The 18,666-nt window shown below is 37.4% G+C and overlaps 1 protein-coding gene across 3 annotated transcripts; it reads right to left on the bottom strand.

The window, feature by feature from the left end:
- Nucleotides 1–1,935: 1,935 nt before the first annotated feature.
- Nucleotides 1,936–18,656, bottom strand: LOC144657105 (uncharacterized). Of its 3 annotated transcripts, none has more exons than XM_078517401.1 (27): nt 18,501–18,656; nt 18,306–18,378; nt 17,734–17,839; nt 16,809–17,151; nt 16,134–16,735; nt 15,826–15,850; nt 15,560–15,625; nt 14,334–14,372; nt 13,830–14,008; nt 13,578–13,709; nt 13,343–13,385; nt 12,134–12,186; nt 11,178–11,292; nt 10,755–10,831; nt 9,965–10,002; nt 9,607–9,674; nt 9,340–9,436; nt 9,019–9,135; nt 7,992–8,108; nt 6,814–6,906; nt 6,341–6,434; nt 5,618–5,772; nt 5,219–5,284; nt 4,767–4,854; nt 4,380–4,448; nt 3,113–3,240; nt 1,936–3,026 (listed from the first exon to the last, which is right to left on the bottom strand). In XM_078517401.1, exons 1-27 carry the CDS (start codon nt 18,520–18,522, stop codon nt 2,933–2,935), a joined length of 3,099 nt encoding a protein of 1,032 aa, XP_078373527.1. In that variant the 5' UTR covers nt 18,523–18,656; the 3' UTR covers nt 1,936–2,932. The 3 variants fall into 3 exon arrangements, with proteins under 3 accessions (XP_078373527.1, XP_078373529.1, XP_078373528.1); XM_078517403.1 differs by having other exon boundaries at nt 1,936–3,096; nt 3,146–3,240; XM_078517402.1 differs by lacking the exon at nt 1,936–3,026 and having other exon boundaries at nt 3,103–3,240.
- Between the last annotated feature and the right edge of the window lie 10 nt (nt 18,657–18,666).

Raw genomic sequence — 18,666 nt, 5'->3', positions numbered from 1 at the left:
CTATATTGACTAAGTGTAATTTCAAAGGTACCCTTAAACTTTAGTCATACTTATTTTGATGTAGGCGCTATATTTTTAAGATAAGATATATTTGTTTTGACGTAGGTTGCTTCTTAAAAAAGACTCCTCTCAAGAACTGCAAAATTGCAAATATGCCCACTATAGCTGATTCTCGGTGATCGACAATAACAAAATTTTTAATTTATTGCTCAACAGACTGGAGTTAACTTTTGGATGTTTCAGTTTCCATTTTTTTTTTCGTACTCCATTCATCGACGATTCTCGAGTCTTCGAAGAGAAAATTTGCCCAATTTCGCTATTCGATCCTTGAAAATAAAGAAAAATGAGATGTAGTAGAAACATTTTGCAAGGTAAACCCAAAATGACTAAATCATTGTTCAAAATCTAGGTCCGGCGTCAACAAGCTTGTGCAAAGCTCTCCATCGATTTCGCAGTAAAAATCAGTTGTGTGCTTGCGTGACCTGGCTGTGATGAAAATTAATGACCTCTGAACACATCCGAGTTTTCTTTCACGCACTGATTCTAATAAGTGGATAATAAACTCGTGGAAAGAGGATACTTTGATGCTAGTAAGGTTTAGGACTTGTACTTAAATGACCAGTTAATTCAGATCAAATAATTCTGGTAACCATTTGTTCGTTCGCGTGCCCAACTATCTTGGAAAATAAATACGTAAACTGACCGCCCCCTTAAACTGCTGCACGATCAATACTAAGCGGTTTCAAGTGGCTCAAAAATAGATTGTTTTGTTTGCGTGTTTATTACCGCAGCATGCGTGGGAAAGATTTTTCTTTGATCGTGGTAGCGCTGTTGGGACCTGTAGATCTCCTAGGAACAAAACAACCACTACACTTGTTGGCCGCCATTGTGTTGCCAACTTCAACGACGATGAGGTGGTTGTGGTTTTTATGTCGGCGTGTTTTACGTGCCGTGCAAGGAGGAAATAAAATAATTTATGTTGCCGCATAATATAAGAAACAGATGATTGCGTTTGTGTAATTCTGCGAGTCGAAATTGACAAGGAAACATTTTTTTATTTTTGGCCACAAGCCCTTTAGTTAACATTTACGCAGCCGTCCCTAATCTAGGCTGCGTTGCAGACGAACAAAACCCCGATATATATAGTCCAGAGTTTTGTTCGTCTGTAACGCAGGCTATCCCTAATCACTCTCTGCCGCCTCTTGCAGGCCTTGTAAGTGTCAAGGAGGCGTTGTAACCGACGAGAAACACCAGCAGTGGAGGACAATACTTTTGGTGTTTTGCAGGGCCCTGGCAAAAAATATCTTGTAATTGACTACTGTTGCAATCACAGTTTTATGCAAATCCTTCTAGTTAGTAGATGTTCGACACTTACTTCCACGTGAAACCAAAAAATTATCTGCATAACTGCACTTCCTAGTGGTCAAGCTTCATTACACAAGCTAATAAAAATGCTTTTTTGCTTTCCATTAGCACCCAATCTCGTCCCCAGAGGCCGCGATCCTTCTGGTCTGCGCCAGCGATCGGGACCTCTGGGCTACTCTGAAAGCCAGCCACAAAGGCGTCCGAGTCTGATTGGCTGTTGAAAACTTATTCGTTTAACTACAATCTCCGGCGCACGCGCCCAATCAAACCGGAACCAGGATTTCCTGGTTCCGGTTTTGGATTAGTCCAGAGCCGTTGAGTTTCCCGAGTTTCCCGGATCTGGAAACGAGATTGATTAGCACCACTCTCTATGTTCTCGCAGACAACTGCGCATGACTGTGAAGACGGCTTATTAAAAGAGCAGGTCTGGGAACGAGATAACCTGAGCTTCAGGGCAGGAATTAGAGTCAACTTGGAATTCAGAATACGTTTGACCAGGAGGAACAAACCTGGTTAGATTGTTGTTAATCGGCTTTGAAACAACCGGGAGAAATTGGAAGCACAACACAAGAGCGTCCAACATTTGGTTTATTTGATATCCACTGAAATCCATTTTTCCAATAAATATCTACAATGTAAAATCTTAAAGTAATTTGAAGTCATGACAAACTTTTTACATTTCAGCGTCTTATGAAAACATAACTAAACTTCATGATTGTGATAAATTTCCTATTCACAATCACTACCCTTGATTTATATAAACTGTTTCTTTTACAAATCGTAATCGATCCAAATAAGTGAAATGTTCCACGGTAGACGCTTGGAGACTGTGTAAACTGATTCCGACATAATGCACCTTGTTTATGACAACGCTTTTACAGTCAGTATCAATAATTCATACACAGGAACACAGTGTAAAAAGGGTCAACTCATATTTGTAACAACTGAATTGTAATTAAAGACTATAGCGATATTTCTTTCATAAGCGTAAAACTGAATGATAAAAAATACCTCGAGGTATTTTAAGGTATTTTTCCCACAATTTTCTTTCGTTATTCCTGACATCCACTTGTGCTGCCACAACTGTACGGAAATACATAAGGAATCCTTTCTAAGCCAAAACTATAACAAACTATGACAAGTCGATATTTCTCTTCACCGTTCTTTATGATACGCGCCCACAGTTCACGGATGAATCGCGAAACAGATAAAAAAATAATCATGGACTAATCAATTTGAACACGATAATTGGCATCTTAACTATGAGGCCCCTGCATCCACTTAAACAGCGAACAAGCAACACATTGCACAACGAAACAGGGCAGTGTAATGAGTTGAAGGTTGAAATACTGTGTTTGTACCGGAAAATGATCGGCTCAAATAACAACACGTTGATTTTTTTCATACTACAATGCCATTGGTTTTCATCAATTGAGTGAGAACTCTTGACACTGGAGATTTTTTTTTTAAAAAAAAATTGACAAAGTGTGATTGGCAACTGGAAGCAACTGATGTTGCAAACCACGAGTGTTGTTTCAGACAATGTTACAGGATCGCTTCTTAGGGGTCACATGTGGAGCTTACGCCCAAACATGGCGATTTTTACGGAGCTCAGTTTCCAGGCTAATATGGAGCTTATGGCCCGCATAAGCCATCTGTTTCTTAAACAAGTCTTTATTTCTTTCTTGCCCCTTTCACGTGTTACCATCTACGTCGGCGTTTGCTTTCAAGGTATAAATAAGATCACGTGTTACCATCTACGTCGGCGTTTGCTTTCAAGGTATAAATAAGATCCCGTATTTCGGTTCGCTTTTGTGCAACTGATGAAAACCAGTTGGGTTTCTTTATGGGCAGTGAGAAGTCTGTGATTGGATCCTGAAAATAACAAAAAAAAAATCTCAATGATTTGGTAAGTGCAGAATGCAATATGGAACAATTGAAAGTATGATGTTTTATATATGTTCGTGTTTATTTGCTTTATTTTACTTTCGGAAAAACTGTTCACAGGCTACTTGTATTCTTTCCCAGGTGTTCCCTTCGCTAATCTTTGCAAACGTACCACGACACTTTTGTTCGTTTGTAACAAAATACTTTTGTCTTCCTTGAAAATGTGATAACATGAAACTTTTGTTTTTTGTTTGTTTAACGGCGGCATCGACGGCATTTGTTTAATTTAATTAAGTTACGGTTTGGACTGCACGAAAGACGATTCTCAAAAACTAAAGAAACAAATCTAATCAAAAAACATATTTTTCGACAGGTTTTTTAAAACGCAGTACAGCTAGGATATTTGTTTCCTGGTTATCAGGTGTTCACGCCGAAAATCCCGGTGCAAGTTTTTGCATACCTAATTACGAAAGCGCTGTGAAAGTCTCAAAATCTAATTGAATTAATTTGCGGTTTTTACTTGGCGCCAAGAAGTCTGCAGGAAGCCTACCGCAAACACGCAATACAAGCGATGTTCATGATAGTTCCAGAAAACAACGTAGACTAATCTGCGCATGCGTTTGGTGTAAATTACGTTGAGTAGTACCACAAGGAGAGCAATGGTTTTACTGAAACAAATATATACCTTTGAGATCCTCATGTAAAAGTAACGTAGATGTGCTCCACGTTTTACTTGGGAGACTCAACCCCCTCCACAGGAATTAATTAATTAATTGACTATTAAAGTTTACACGTTAGCGCACTAGCGGGTTAGCGGACGACAGCCCCAACAAACCATCACAATAGTGCATTCTGCACTAAAAATGAGAAAAGCCATAATACTTTCCGTTTAAACTGTTCAAAAATAAACAGACGTGAAGTGATTGATCAATCAAATCCTAAAAAATATCCAAAGTTATTCACTGGTTATAGTATACAGTATTTATAATGTTCAATTCTCTCTGTAAGACGCGCCCGCTGGCAATCATGTCAGTTGAATTCATCAAAACATGTCCACGATTCCCTGCGGGCGTGTCTCATAATAGGAACTGAGCATTCAAGCGAACTTCGTACAAATCAAAATTTACCTCAAAGAAGCTTTCCATGTACTGCAACACGTACACACCGCAATCACAAAAGTTATCTTGCTGGGGAACCTGGGCATGAAAGAGAGAAAGAAATCCTGAATATAAAAGTCTTATGAACACAGTTTCACTCCATTTAAATTGCAATCTTTCCATGCTTTCGACAAAAATATCCAACCCGCTCTTTCCAAACTCATGACTTTATATGTTGGACAAACTTTGCGGAAATTTTCTAATGTACAACTTCACTTTCTACACAGGTTGGAAGAGTCCATACTTATCCAGATATGCAAACTGTTGGAGCACTGTAATTCCAATGGCAGCTTTTCTTTATTTATTCAAGATAAAGTCAAAGGTAATAAGGGTTGATTAATCATTCAAATAACAAACCTTGGGATGGCTTCCTTTGATCGTGTCTTTGTCGAAGATTCTTGTGGCGGGCTCTTTCTTTCGTTCTCTCCATTCACACTTGAGGTAGCTAGTAAAAAATACCAGCAGTGTTGTGAAACATTTAGTGAAGGTTTCTTCAAAGCTAAAGCTTCGCGCGATGATATGCAAATTTTAAATCCGTTGCTATAGAAATAGCCAATCAGAGGGCTAACAACCTAGTAACTGACGAGTCGCATGCAAGCAATGGGGTTTTCCCGCCATGTGCCGCGCCCACGTCGGTTTCCCAAGTTTTGGCGGGAAACAGACGTTTTGGCTGTTCCCCTGGACGCAGCCTTTGTCCCAGACCACGCAACAACAAAATCATCGATGGATCGGCATTGAAAATGTAATGTAACAACAAATTCTCCGGTGGTCGAATTCTAAAGGAGAACCAGATATAAATTAACACTTACTTTCTCAGATTAAACATACACCTTGCCCTAGAACCTCCCAGAGAGTCAAACACTAAAATACACGGTCTGCAAAAAAAAAAATAGTACTTCGTCAGCATGTTTGGAGACAAACGAGCTCTTCTTGATCAACTTATTGTGTTGTGACGTTATTGAAATCATCGTTACAATAAACATTAATCAGAGGTTTTATACAGTGAAATGAAATGTGCTCGATTATATGAGTTAAGCGTTCAAACGCAATCGCCTAAAATCGTTTGTCAGGTGCTGTTTGCTTCTCATTATTTTTTTTTTTAAATAATGACATTTAGTATTTTTGTTGTCAGTTTTGACAATGTGTAAGGGTAAAGTTAGAAGCTCCTAGTTAAACTGGTCAAGCTGAATCTCCAAAATGTCCCTTACTGTGATTTGACGATCTGTTTGGACAAACTTTTCCTGGAGTTACGTGTGGTTGGTTTCTTTCGTAACGCTGCCAGCGGAGAGAACTCAAAATCATCATCGTCATCGCCATGTTCGCGTTCTTCCTCGGTTCCAGTCTCCGTATCTGTGGCCTCATTCTGTTGAGTTTTTAAAATGAATTAATAATATCATGAGTATACGATGAGATTCGAAAGGACCGTGACAGCAATATCAAAATACAGCGATCAGATCCTGTTCTATAAAGAACAAACTATTATTTCTCTTTTTTAGTTGTCGGTCGTTCAGATAATAACCGGCACATCAAGACAGTATTATACATATACACACACATCACTTTTCTTTATCCTCGGATTTGTAGAGTACCTTATACAGCTAATATCTCCAAGCTTTTCACAGTAAGCACAGTACAATGGGCAAAGACCAGACCACAACACCGGGAACTCACTCCATACTCTACTCTTTACTGGTACGCTTCAATTGATTTTTCACGCGCGCGAATAAAAAATACTGCCTAAACTCTGATCAAGATCACAACACGAGTTCTTAATTTTGCTTCCTCGAATCCATGGCTGAAAGAACCTCCCCCCCCCCTTAAACTCGAGTCTACACCGTGTTGGGACTGAACGAAATGGGGGGGGGGGGGTAAAGAAAGCTAATCTTGAGGTTAAAAATCTTCAGGTTAAGTTAATTAATATTAAACTGTACCTTGTTGTCGGTTTCATCGTCATCATTGATTTCATTAACGTAAGTTGGATTCTCATGTCCAGCAAAACAGATCACTGCCAGATACCAGTGAGAGCTGACAGAGTAAAACAAAACAAAAGGTCAGGGTCATGTTCCATCACACAACCGTCAGTTTCTCACCAGTTAAGGAGATCAAACATGTGTCGTTAGTAAACCCTGATGTTAACCTAACTGGTCTCCATACAATTCTCACGGCGCTCGCTGGGAGAATAAACTGTAGTAGCTAGTTAATGTCTACTTTTGTAAGAGGGTGTTGATATTTTTAAGTAAAAAATAGATTCACATGACCGTAAATTGTGAAGAAAATTAAAGCAAAACTGTATTTTTGGTGTGAAGAAATGGTTCAAGCCAGCATTGCTCCGGCCATGGCATTTGTAGTCAGTCAGTGCCACCACCACCCCGACAGTCCAGCTCTCACTCTCCATATAACATACCTTTCATTTATAGGTACAATTACAAAATCTTTCTCGAATATATCCACATTCTTAGTCCATGTACGCACTTGAGAATGCATTCGGTCTGGAGTACTAGGGAGAGAAAAGTAGCCAGTTAAAAGTGAGGGAGGGTGGGGGTACTAAGGAATAAAGAGTGAAGTTGAACTAAAAAAATGAGATGTACCTTAACCATAATCACCTCTCATTTGACACGGGTGAAAATGTGGATACCGTAAATGATCTAATAAACACCCACTCTCAAATAACGCCTTGTATCTAATAAACGCTCCCCCTGAGGTGTAAAGTTTGTATTAGACGCCCCTCTCTAATAAACGGCCCGTGTCTAATAGAAGCCCCTCTCTAAGGATCGCCTCAAAAACCAAGGTAACGCTCCATAGAGTAAAATCACGTAATTTATTTAGTTTCTTGCTTGTTTCGAACATCGAAGAGGCCAACGATACCAACATGGTTGACCCCGATGTCGATGGAAACATTGATAGCTTTGCATTAGCGCAGAATAGATTAGACTCCTACTCACAAACTCTGTTTTCTGTCTTACTCCGCGCCGGCAACTTCGTGTCTTATTTGTTTAGTAGACGTTATTTTAGTTTGTGTGAAATAAACGCCTCTCTCTAATAAACGCCTCATGTCTATTTAACGTCCCCTGTAAAACCTCTAAAATTTAATAAACGCCCTGGGCGTTTATTAGATCATTTACGGTAAGTTAAAGTATTATATTGTTTGAACGACTTTAATACTATTTAACTGATAACTATAGAGAGAATTGTAAAATTATTTTTGTTCCAAAACTGCTTGGTGCGACCAGAACACAAGACCCATGCAAAATGTAACATTGAAAACGTAACATTTTTATATTTAACAGTTTTGTCTAAGGCTATTAAACACCTATAGACTCATTTAAACCTAATCCATTCTCAAGTTTGAATTTTTTTGTAAACCAAACATTTCATGTAGTATTTGTGCATAACTTTCAAAGGATTTCATTAGTATATTGAACATACACGTACACACAAAGAAAGAAAGTGTCCTTATGAACGAGATGACTGTTTTAAGCTGGTTGAATGAAAAGGAAATGTGTGACCTGGGCCCAAAAATCATCGTTAGTGGGGTATTGTCAACAGCATATGGCCAGGAAGAATATTTTTAACAGTACTAACCTGGTGAAGGTGTCATTATTGTTGTTCTTTCTCTGCGTGAGCCGCTTGTAGAAGAATGAGCTTAAAATATGCGTCCGTGCTCGGTCCTCAGGTTTGAGCTTCTCAAAGAATACATACCTGCAAACAAGATTTTTGCAGAAGAAAGTTTTTTTTTTTAATAATGTCCTGTGTGCAAATATTATGTGTTAAATCAACTTTAGAATGATTTTATAAAATTGGGGCAGGATCCTCAACTAATCATTAACGTTTTTGACTAGACTGCTCACAGCCTCTCTATTTGTCAATGCAGAAGAACGCGAGAGAAACAGCGAGCAAAGCAAGCACCAGTGCGAAACGTGAGGGGGTGGGGATGGTTGTTTTTCTCGCTCCCCACCCTCCAATTTTGTGCTGGCGTTAAGTTCTCTCCCAGGTTCAACATTCGAAGAGAAATACAAGAAAAAAATACTGGTAGAGCTGTAAACAGTCTCAGTAAACTACATAAATTACCTTATCCAAGTGTTGGTTTTGGTAAACTATGAAAATCACTGAACTATGGAATAGGCCTGAATTTTTATGCTGCTGCCCCGCCCACTTCCTTCTTCTTCCCCGCCTACCTTTGTCTGTAAATTCCACCTGTCACCTTGTCGCGTATTATTAACAGCTTGCTACATCACAATGGATTGGTCATTAAATAGAGCGTCGAATAAATGGCTGGTTGAAGAGAATCTCAATAAAAGCTCGGTTAAACATAGTGCTTGCCATTTACTTTAAGTGGTTGTGTCGAGGTTTGGCGCTAATTTTATGTTTTGCTGCGAGAAAAATAAATTTAACCAAGATTATTTTTCAAGCGCAGTTCAAACAAATGACTGTACAAAACAGTGTCGGCAACAAGGCGCAGCACGTGAGCCACGGGTATTTGTGGAATATGTCAACGAAAGTGGGTGGGGCAGCAAGAAAAAAATTCCTGCCCATTCTACAGTTCGGATATTTTCGTAGTATTGCTCTGACAAAAACATTATACTGCTAATATGTTTGTTGATTAACTTACTTCAGATAAAAATCAATGATGACATCATTGAGAAATTCACCAGAATCAAGACAACCAATATCCTCTGTAGTAACAGTTATTCCGCCAGGTTGAGGAGGCGGTGGATAAACAATGAGTCTAAAAAAATAACAAAATAAGATCTTAAGTCCCGCCTAACTTTTCAAAAATGTGAATAATGTTGATATAAGATGACCTGCTGATTAGTTTGGGACAAGCGCACATCAACATGACCAGCTCTTCTCACAGAAATGACTACACTGTACGACGGTTACCGTACATCAGATGTTAATTAACCAATTAAAATGACAAGAGCAACTGTACTTTTGTGGTGTTTGTGTAGGCTGCTTGTTACTGTTTGTTCTTGTGTTGTAGGTTCTGGAACGAGTTGACATAGCTGAAGAAGACGCCTCATCAGATGCTAGAAAAAAATATGAAAAAGTAATATTAACATTGGATTTACCAACAAATACCACACTGCAGTACACTGTACACAGTATATTACAGTACACTACAACAATGTGCACTTTACAATACTACAGTGGAGCTAAGTACTCAAGTGCGCTGAAAATAGCAACCCCATGTTCTTACATTGATTCTGTTTGCTGGTGCTTGAGGAAGAGGCTTTATATGACATAATTCTCTCCACTTCTTTTATGCTGCAACACAAAAATGATGAATTTCATTAAAAGGCAAAATAATGTAGTTTTTATTGTTTCTTCCCTTTGTTCAAAATTAATTCTCCAACTTGACTGACATCAATAAATAACTATTTTAAAATGAAGAATCTTGGGGTCATCTAACTAGTTCAGCTCCTTAAATTTTTTTGGATGACTAGTTATTGTATTTTTAAGTTTAGATTCTTTATTGTATTTGTTAATTACATAGGTTATAGATATCAGAAAAAAATTATTTTCATATTTCACTGTTTAAAACAAGGAAAACCCACCTTAACTCAGCAAACTCTTTAGATAACTTGTCTGTCACCTTAGAAATGGAAAACAATTAGTAGAAGGAGTATTTTAAAATAATAGTAATAATAATATTTGCCACACAGAAAGTATTTTCTTGATTAAACGCCGGGTCTCCAAGTTGTATTTGAAAATCAACCCCTTAAACAATTATTAAAGGTTGAATATGCTTTAAAAATAATGTCTAAGTATAAAGCTGTCAAAAATAATGAATGAAAATCATTTCTTAGACACATAGGGCTTGAAAAAACTCCTGAATTCAAATAAACGCCGGCCCTATAGGGCCAAGTTTGAAATAAACGCCGGGGGCGTTTAATCGAGAAAATACGGTAAGACTGAATGAGGCAAGTAACTACATGCATCCATTTTTCTCAGTAATCACAAAATAACAGCTGCCATGAATGTAGTGATTACAAAACAACATTTTTAAGGTGGATTTCCACTGACCCATATTTTTTTATGTGCGTTTATGTGTGTAAAAAATTTAGATACAACCTATGAACGACTTACGCAAGTCATATGTTGTCTCTCAATTTTTTCACACACGTTAGTGCAAGTAAAAAATAAGGTGTTAGTGGAAATCTACCTTTACACAGACATCCTCAAACCAAATGAATCCAAAAACAAGTTAGAGCATCAACCATAAACAAACAGTAAATAGTTATTTAAATTGATTTTCATTTTCAGACTTTCTTGTCAAAGTCTGGGATATACACCCTGATACAAATAATTTATAAACATGCTGTGTAGTCTACAAATTGTACATACCCATTCCATCAAATCAGCCATCACTTCTGGCTTTATGTGTTCATTGACTTCAAGAACAATGTCCCTTTCTGCCGCAACTGTCAAACATACAACAGAAACAGGTTCACTTGAAACAGTGGAAACTATGTCAAAAGACACACTTCCAATAAGGAATTGAGTGGGTAACTAGTGGATTAATATCCAACTAATCCAACTAATGGATTATGAGGAATGCTATCTACGGTACTTACGAACAGAAACATTTTAACCAAGAAGAAAAGTTTTAATAGTTTTTCCATACATCTGATTCTACATCATTACTACATACAGGATATAATCACAAAGCTTAGGTATTTGGAAACTAATCATAGGCTCTGCTTGTTCACATCCAAGGATTGGCTATGTACTAAAAGTGCATACAGACTACAAAGTTAATAAACTCACCAGCACTTCCAGGATTCAGGAAAGTTCCTTTGTTGGGGATCCTTTGTTTTAGTTTCAGTGCATACCCTGGGGTCACTCCCAACACAATTACACCTGGATTGGAATTTGTATAAAACTGCAAGAAAAATTATTTAATGTCACCGTTTCTTAGAAGTTATACTTTAAAACACCTAAAATAATCAGATGCAATAAACACACAGTATATAGTGTAAAGTGGGGATCACTGCTCGGCAATTGGCATGACAGATATGTGATCTGACTTCCAATGCGTGACCAAAAGCCAAACTTATCTCCCCAGCGGTAAAACCATGCTGTATCAGACAACTCAGCAAGATTATTAAAGGGACCGTGTCACGGCTTAGTCAACTTAATGTTATTAAATTTTGTCAAATACTCCCTATGAAACTAACTGTTTGCCAAGACATTAACTTTATGATTCTAAATGACAAAACTAAAGCTTAATCACAGCAAAATGTGTCTCCCGTGCATTATTATTTTAAGTCACAAGCAAACAAGATTAACTTTGAAAACTGTTCCGCCAGACCATATTTCAAAAACCAATATCGCAATCTGTTTCAACCTTTTTTGGCCATCCGTACCTTCTTTTGCATTTGGTGTGTCATTTAAATATTCCTTCACTGTTTTTTTAGAAATTATTTTATATAATTATTTAAACGAATTTGATGGTCATTTCCTTTGCTTAAGTTTGGCTAAAATCTGTCACACGGTCCATTTAAGGCCAAAAGCTTATGCACCCTAAAAGTTTAACTCTAAACGGCACTAGAGTGTAGACCGTTGTGACTTGTCAAGCCTTACTTATCTCCCAAGCACTACAAGCATATCAAAAACTGACGCTTGGGGAAGTCAATACTCCAGGATACAGTAGACTAAAACGTTTGTAGAACTTGGCAAAGTATTGGTTATACTAATTTACACTGTACCGCCATAGCTCTTACCTTGAAAGAAGCAAGGTCTTTTCCTAAGATGGTCAGTGAACAATTTTTTTTGGCTATGACAAATGCAGCATTTAAATATAATTAGCATGAACCAATTTGACACATAAAGGTGCTGAACCTCAACATCTCTTATTAAAGATTTGCAAGTCTAGGGTAATTTGATAGCATAACAATCTTTTATTGACTACCAGTACATGTACATCACTGTATAAAAACAGTGTAGGAAATCCTTTTTTTTTTCAGTTTTGTCCCAGCAGCATCGCCAACAGTCAAATAAAATGTCAGGGTTGGAAACTAAAATTTCGGAGCACTCACCATCTGGGCGAGTAACCTTCAAATTGCACTCGCCCAGATCAATTTTCACTCGCCCAGTCTCCTCCATTTAAGAAAGGAAAATTTAGCCCCTCACCCCCCACAAAAAATTGAAATATATATCTTAAATTTTAAATCACGTTCGATACTTATCGTGCCTCCGTCAGTGGTCAATCGCGATACAGACTGCAATCTATTTTTTTCAATGAAAATCGCCAAAAATAGACGTTAATCCTTAATAAACCATGAGCACGCTTACTTCAAAAGTTGAAACACAGTTTTTAATTTGAAACGTCTTCCCAAATGCAAAATTGTTCAGAAAAAGAGGCAAGAAAATCGGGAAATAGTGATCTTGCCGCATTTCGCAGCTCGGTAGACGAGTTAGTGTGTTTATGTCCAGAGGGTTACTTTGTAAAGGTACGTCCATCATGTAACAATTACTAAAAGGAAGCCATTTCTGTCTGTTTACGAACTTGAACGCAGCTTTGTTGGAGATTTCAAAATGTTGGTAGGCTATCGGCTTGTGGACAGTGTGGATTAATTCGAAGTGAAAAGTAACCGTTACGCCTTTTTTTTAAACATTTGAATACTAGTAATACTGGATATGAAAATCGTACTCGCCAAACCGGGCGAGTGATCCATGATTTGTACTCGCCCGACAGTTTTCACACTCGCCTGGGTGAGTGGGCGAGCGCTAATTTCCAACCCTGAATGTTGTGACTTTTCTCTAAGAGAGTCTTAATTTTTTTGAAAAAAGTGGGGGGGGGGGAGTTAAAAGCCCCCCAGCCTCCATGGCTCCGCCATCCCTGCCAAATGGAAAGCTGGGAAAACTGGGAGCTTTGCCTGGTCTTGGGATCAACTTGTTTTTCTGCCTGTGAGTTATTGTTGCCCACTCACCATAATCAATATCAAGTTTGATTTCATCATTGTGGCATGTAATCTGTAAAAAAAGAGAAAATATTGTGCATTATTAAGTTAATAATAAACATAAAGTTATAAAGAACCACCATTCTAAAATGTAGTACTATTACAATATGTTACATTACGCACATACACTACTCATCTTACGTGCTGGCTCAAGAGATAGACTAGTCATTAACAAAACATGTTAATGTAGGTAGAAAATACTTACTCTTAGTGGTTTTGTAGCAGTGCAAGCCAAGGTTCCAAGTCGAACATCTTGTCCAAGCATTATTTCTATTTCAAGGTCATCTCTGGTATAGCCATGTACATTTTCAGTTTTTCTATTAATATTTTGCTCCACCTAAAGCAAAGTGGAAATCAGAAATACAATTATAGCAACTGTCATTTACACAATAAAAGTAAAATGGTTCTAACAATAATAATACATTATTAGCTACAAAATGTGTGAACAATAATGTACCTTTGACTGTACTGTCTTCTGTTTTTTCGCTACCTCTGGACAAACATCAGTGCCTGCAGAACTAGACTCCACAACACTTCCTTTTGTAACTATGTCCTGGTTGACAGGTGATTCAGGGATGATGGTAGGTTTCTTAACAGTGCTCTCAGACTCTTCTACTACCAGCTCTGTTGTTGCTTCTGTCAAGGCACAAAACAGCCAGAAAATGATAAAATCAAACACTTATTTAGATCATTTGTAAAGAGTAAAATTTGGTTAAAAGGGAGAAGTTCCACTAATGACACCATCAGTATTATTTTAAGGTTTTTAGGGGGATGGTCAAGCAGGGTAGAACTTACAGTAAAAGTTTTGTTGTCAGTCCTGTATGCAGAGCGTGTATTATTTTGTGACTTATAAATACATTACAGCACTGCTACAAATATTTTTAAATCTACAATCAAATTGTTGCTGTAGCACCAAATGTTTCAAACAGTGATTTAAAATGTACAGCAATGTAAGACTCACCTACAATATCTTCTTCATCTGATAAAGTTATGACATCCACTGCAATGAACAAGTTGACGTACTTGTAAATAGGATCATACAATCTACTGATGTGTAATTACATAAAAGCGTGAACAAATTATTAACATTGTGATAACAAACCTGTGAATCTGATAATTCCAGTTAAGGGTTACTTTACAAAAATCTCATTTCCTTACATGTATCCAACTAAAACAGCCAATAATTGGGAAAACTTCCAATTGCAAGCTACATGTAATATTAGTATAATTTCCAGAGGTGAATTCAATTCTGATTGGTTGAGAAGCTTGGAATATGTGTCAATATTCACCGCGCTAGGCGGTGAATTTTGCATCTCAAGGTTTGGCTACTAAGCCATGCCACGTTTGCCATCTAGGCCAGTGAACATGGCGGCATTTGCAGAATGAAAATTTCTCTAATTAAAACAAAATCACTCCAAGTCCTGGATATTTAAAATATTGGGAATTTTGCAAATTAACTATGAAGGCTTTTGGACCAAAAATATTTTCAAGAGATGGTTTCAAGGCATTAGAATTGATCATAAACACGTTGTTTTTGGGTTTTTTTCGCACCCGGCCATGCACTCAGTCAGATCCACTGGCAAAACATTATTTAGTTCTCTTCTCACCGGAGCTAGTAATTTCGAGAGGATTCACACAATTGCTCAGAAGTCACCAATGATTAAACAAAGGTACTAGATATCTATCTTTTTCGTAGTGTTTGTTTTGTTCCGTTTTATTGCTAAAACTTCAGTGTAAATTACGATTTCAATCGATGAATTAAACTGGTTTACACGCAAGCAAACAGCTTGTGTTTGTTGTTTTTGTGTTTAATTTTCTATTTGTTATTTAGAAGTTTTTGATATTCACCTCTGAAAATTACACTAAAACAATTATTCGCCTCAGGCTCAGTGATTATTGTTGAATAATCCCCTCGACTTCATCTCAGGGATTATTCAACAATAATCACTTCGCCTTCAGCGAATAATTGTTAAATATGTACACTTAAGTTAAATTATTTTAAAATTGGCATATTTTTAAAATAATCAAACTTGAATTGAAAGTTACTTGTACAACAGTACAACTGGTGCCCAGGGGAAGTTTGATTTTTTTTTTTGTAAAAAAATGCCAATTTTAAAATATAATTCTACTTATTTTCAGTTCTTTTGGAAGGGACAAGTGGGAAGGGAGAGAGTATCGGTAACTAACCTTTTTTAGGCACAGTGAGCTTTGTTTGTCTCCCATTCCGTTTCTTCTTCACTTGTGGTTTTTGTTCTGCACGTTAAAGGAGGATCACAATAAAACATTTTTTTTTTTGGTAGTTGATTTGATAAATTGTTAGTTGGGATAGTTATCAGTTTGGTTCAGTAAAAAATTAATGGTCACACTGTTTACAGAAAGCTATGAAAGATTAAAATGTATCAACAAATGTATAAAAAAATATGAATGAAAATTTCACATAATAAGAACTATACCTGAATCAGAGTCTTCACTGTTTGACTTGAATAATATGAAAAAAAAAAGAAACAATTATAATCTTTTTGTTAGCATATATTAGAGTTTTTACAGAGATTTTGTGCAATTCTAGACCACATATCCACTGACCAATAGCCTTTTTTGGTTCATAATAAAATTAATTAAAGTTTCGTTTCTGTGCTTATTTTTGTGAATAATCCCAGTACTTCTGTCCCTTCAAATTCTCAAGCTTAAAAATCTCCCTAGTTATCAAGACAATCTTGTTGGTCAAAAGACCTCATACAGCTCAAAAAACAGTTTAACTTACTTTTCGTTGATTCTTTCTTTTCTTTACTATGAAGTTTGTCTGGCTTGTTTCATTAGTTGATTTTTTAGCATCTGACAACTTTTCTACTGTTCCTGGCTGCAATAACTTAGGAACTCCACGTGACCTATTGTGATATTTTCGTTGAACGTTCAGCTTTTTGTCATCAGTCTGAGAGTAAAATCTATCTGCTGAAAGAGGTTTCCTTGGTGTGGCAGCTTGTGAAGGGAAAATGTCTTTGTCACAACATGGACACTTTTTGTTGAGTGATAACTTTCCTGTACATTTTTCGCAGTAATTAGAGTAAAAGCAGTCGTCATAGTTATCATCTGAGAGTATATCCTTTGATGAGTTTGGAGTTTCACTAAGCCTTGATTTTTTCCTGAAGTTGCTATCTGAATCATTGTCTTCACTCTTTAAAATCCCATCATCAGAGTCTGCATTACATGAAATCTCCACAGCTTTACCTTCCATTATCTTATCTAAAACAGATAGATTCTCTCTTTTCTCTTTATCTAGAGAGCTACAACTCCTTTGTACACTACTTTTGGCAGTGTCTGCAGATACCGAGCCATTGCATTGTTCAGATGTATGAGCACTTGTAACTGCAAAATTAATACAAAATAACAGTTAACTACTTCTACTACATTTTGTAATTTATTGACAATGATTTCAAACCTTGGCTTCCGGAAGGCTGTTTTGCTGAAGATGTAGCATTTGCACTCCGCAAAGAAGAGAATGTTCCAGGGGGATTAGCATGTTTCCATCGTGTTTTGGGAGTACAAAGCCCTTGCCTAAAAAGACGATATCCAATTGCATTTTCATCTAATGATTTTCTCTTGCCAGCACAGTTTATATTATTTCTTGGTTTCTGATAACGTGTCTTTGTTTGACAGCCTCCACACTGCGCGTCCTCATTGAAGGATGATTCAATCCATGCTTGACCTTTCCTGCCTTTGTTATCTGGAGGACCAGGAGACTTTTTTGGAATCTTAAATGATGCGTTTCTCACAGTGAAGTCCTAATGTGGATAAACAATATACATGTAGATAATTATACACTTAAGGATGTCCGTGCTAATTGTCCGTAATTCTTGTCGCAACACCATGCCACGCCATACATTGAGCACGCGCTGAGAAAACTTTGGGATTGTTACTCATACCATACTTTAGGACTCCTAGCACTAACATCATTGCGCTACATGTTGTACAAGGCTTATCCCTGGGATTGTTACTCATACCATACCTTGGGACTTCTAGCACTAACATCATTGCGCTACATGTTGTACAAGGCTTATCCCTGGGATTGTTACTCATACCATACCTTAGGACTCCTAGCACTAACATCATTGTACAAGGCTTATCCCTGGGATTGTTACTCATACCATACCTTAGGACTCCTAGCACTAACATATCATTGTACAAGGCTTATCCCTGGGATTGTTACTCATACCATACCTTGGGACTCCTAGCACTAACATATCATTGTACAAGGCTTATCCCTGGGATTGTTACTCGTACCATACCTTGGGACTCCTAGCACTAACATCATTGGGCTACATGTTGTACAAGGCTTATCCCTGGGATTGTTACTCATACCATACCTTAGGACTCCTGAGCCCATCTGATAGACATTTCCTGGAGTCACCGGAAGAGGATGAGCCTTGCTGTTCACTATCACAGTGGTCATCATCCAGTAAACACACATCACTGTGAAAAGAAATGGAGTTGAAAAAAAAATATGCTAATCAGAAGTAAGGTCATGTTGCCCCTCAAAAAAATTGAAACAAAAATCATATATGCTATGAAAGTTAAAGTCATCACCTGATGGAAGCAGCACAGTTCTCATTCAGTAATGTTTTTACTTACATTACCACTGAGGATTTGAGAACTTAACTTCTGTTACAGTAAAACTAGCACTATACGTACAGTGCAAGACTGTGGACAAAAGCTGTATGATCTTATCATATATCTAATAAAATCGTCAAAACCGTGGAAACCGTTTTTCTTTTCACCTCACTTAATTCAGTTAACTGGAATAACGACAAGATGCACTCGCCAAAAAGAAATCAAACTTTAAGATGTTGACTTCACGACTTGCACGGAAAATTTGATCTGAAACAGAAATCAGTTTCAATTTCTAAATGTAAGCTTAGATATTCGGGTAAACACATACTCTTTCTCTGGTGAATAACTGTGAACGAAGGTATTCCATCCTGCGTATGGACTTTTTTCGGCTTTATCCAGGCCTGAAAACATCGAAAAACCAACACATTACGATCTTCAACATCCGCAATGAACGTCTTTCACGTATTCAGAGCAGATCATTAGAACATTTTTACGTAGCTTTTCCTAGATAGGAACTATATACCTGATAAAAGGCCTCGATTCATTTTCTTCGTCTACCTCATTACAACAGCACAGGATACATCCAAAAATTAACCGAACAATCGGTTTAATACGGGGTCAAGGAAGAACAATTTCTTACTTCATTTACCCGCCATTTTGAAATTGCAAAGCGCGCTGTTGCCAACCTC

The sequence above is a fragment of the Oculina patagonica genome, chromosome 6, assembly GCF_052425735.1.
Source record: "Oculina patagonica isolate OP01 chromosome 6, crgOcupat, whole genome shotgun sequence".
NCBI classification, from domain to species: Eukaryota; Metazoa; Cnidaria; class Anthozoa; order Scleractinia; family Oculinidae; genus Oculina; species Oculina patagonica.
Note: the sequence above shows the minus strand (reverse complement) of the source record. Positions and strands in the feature narration are given on the sequence as shown.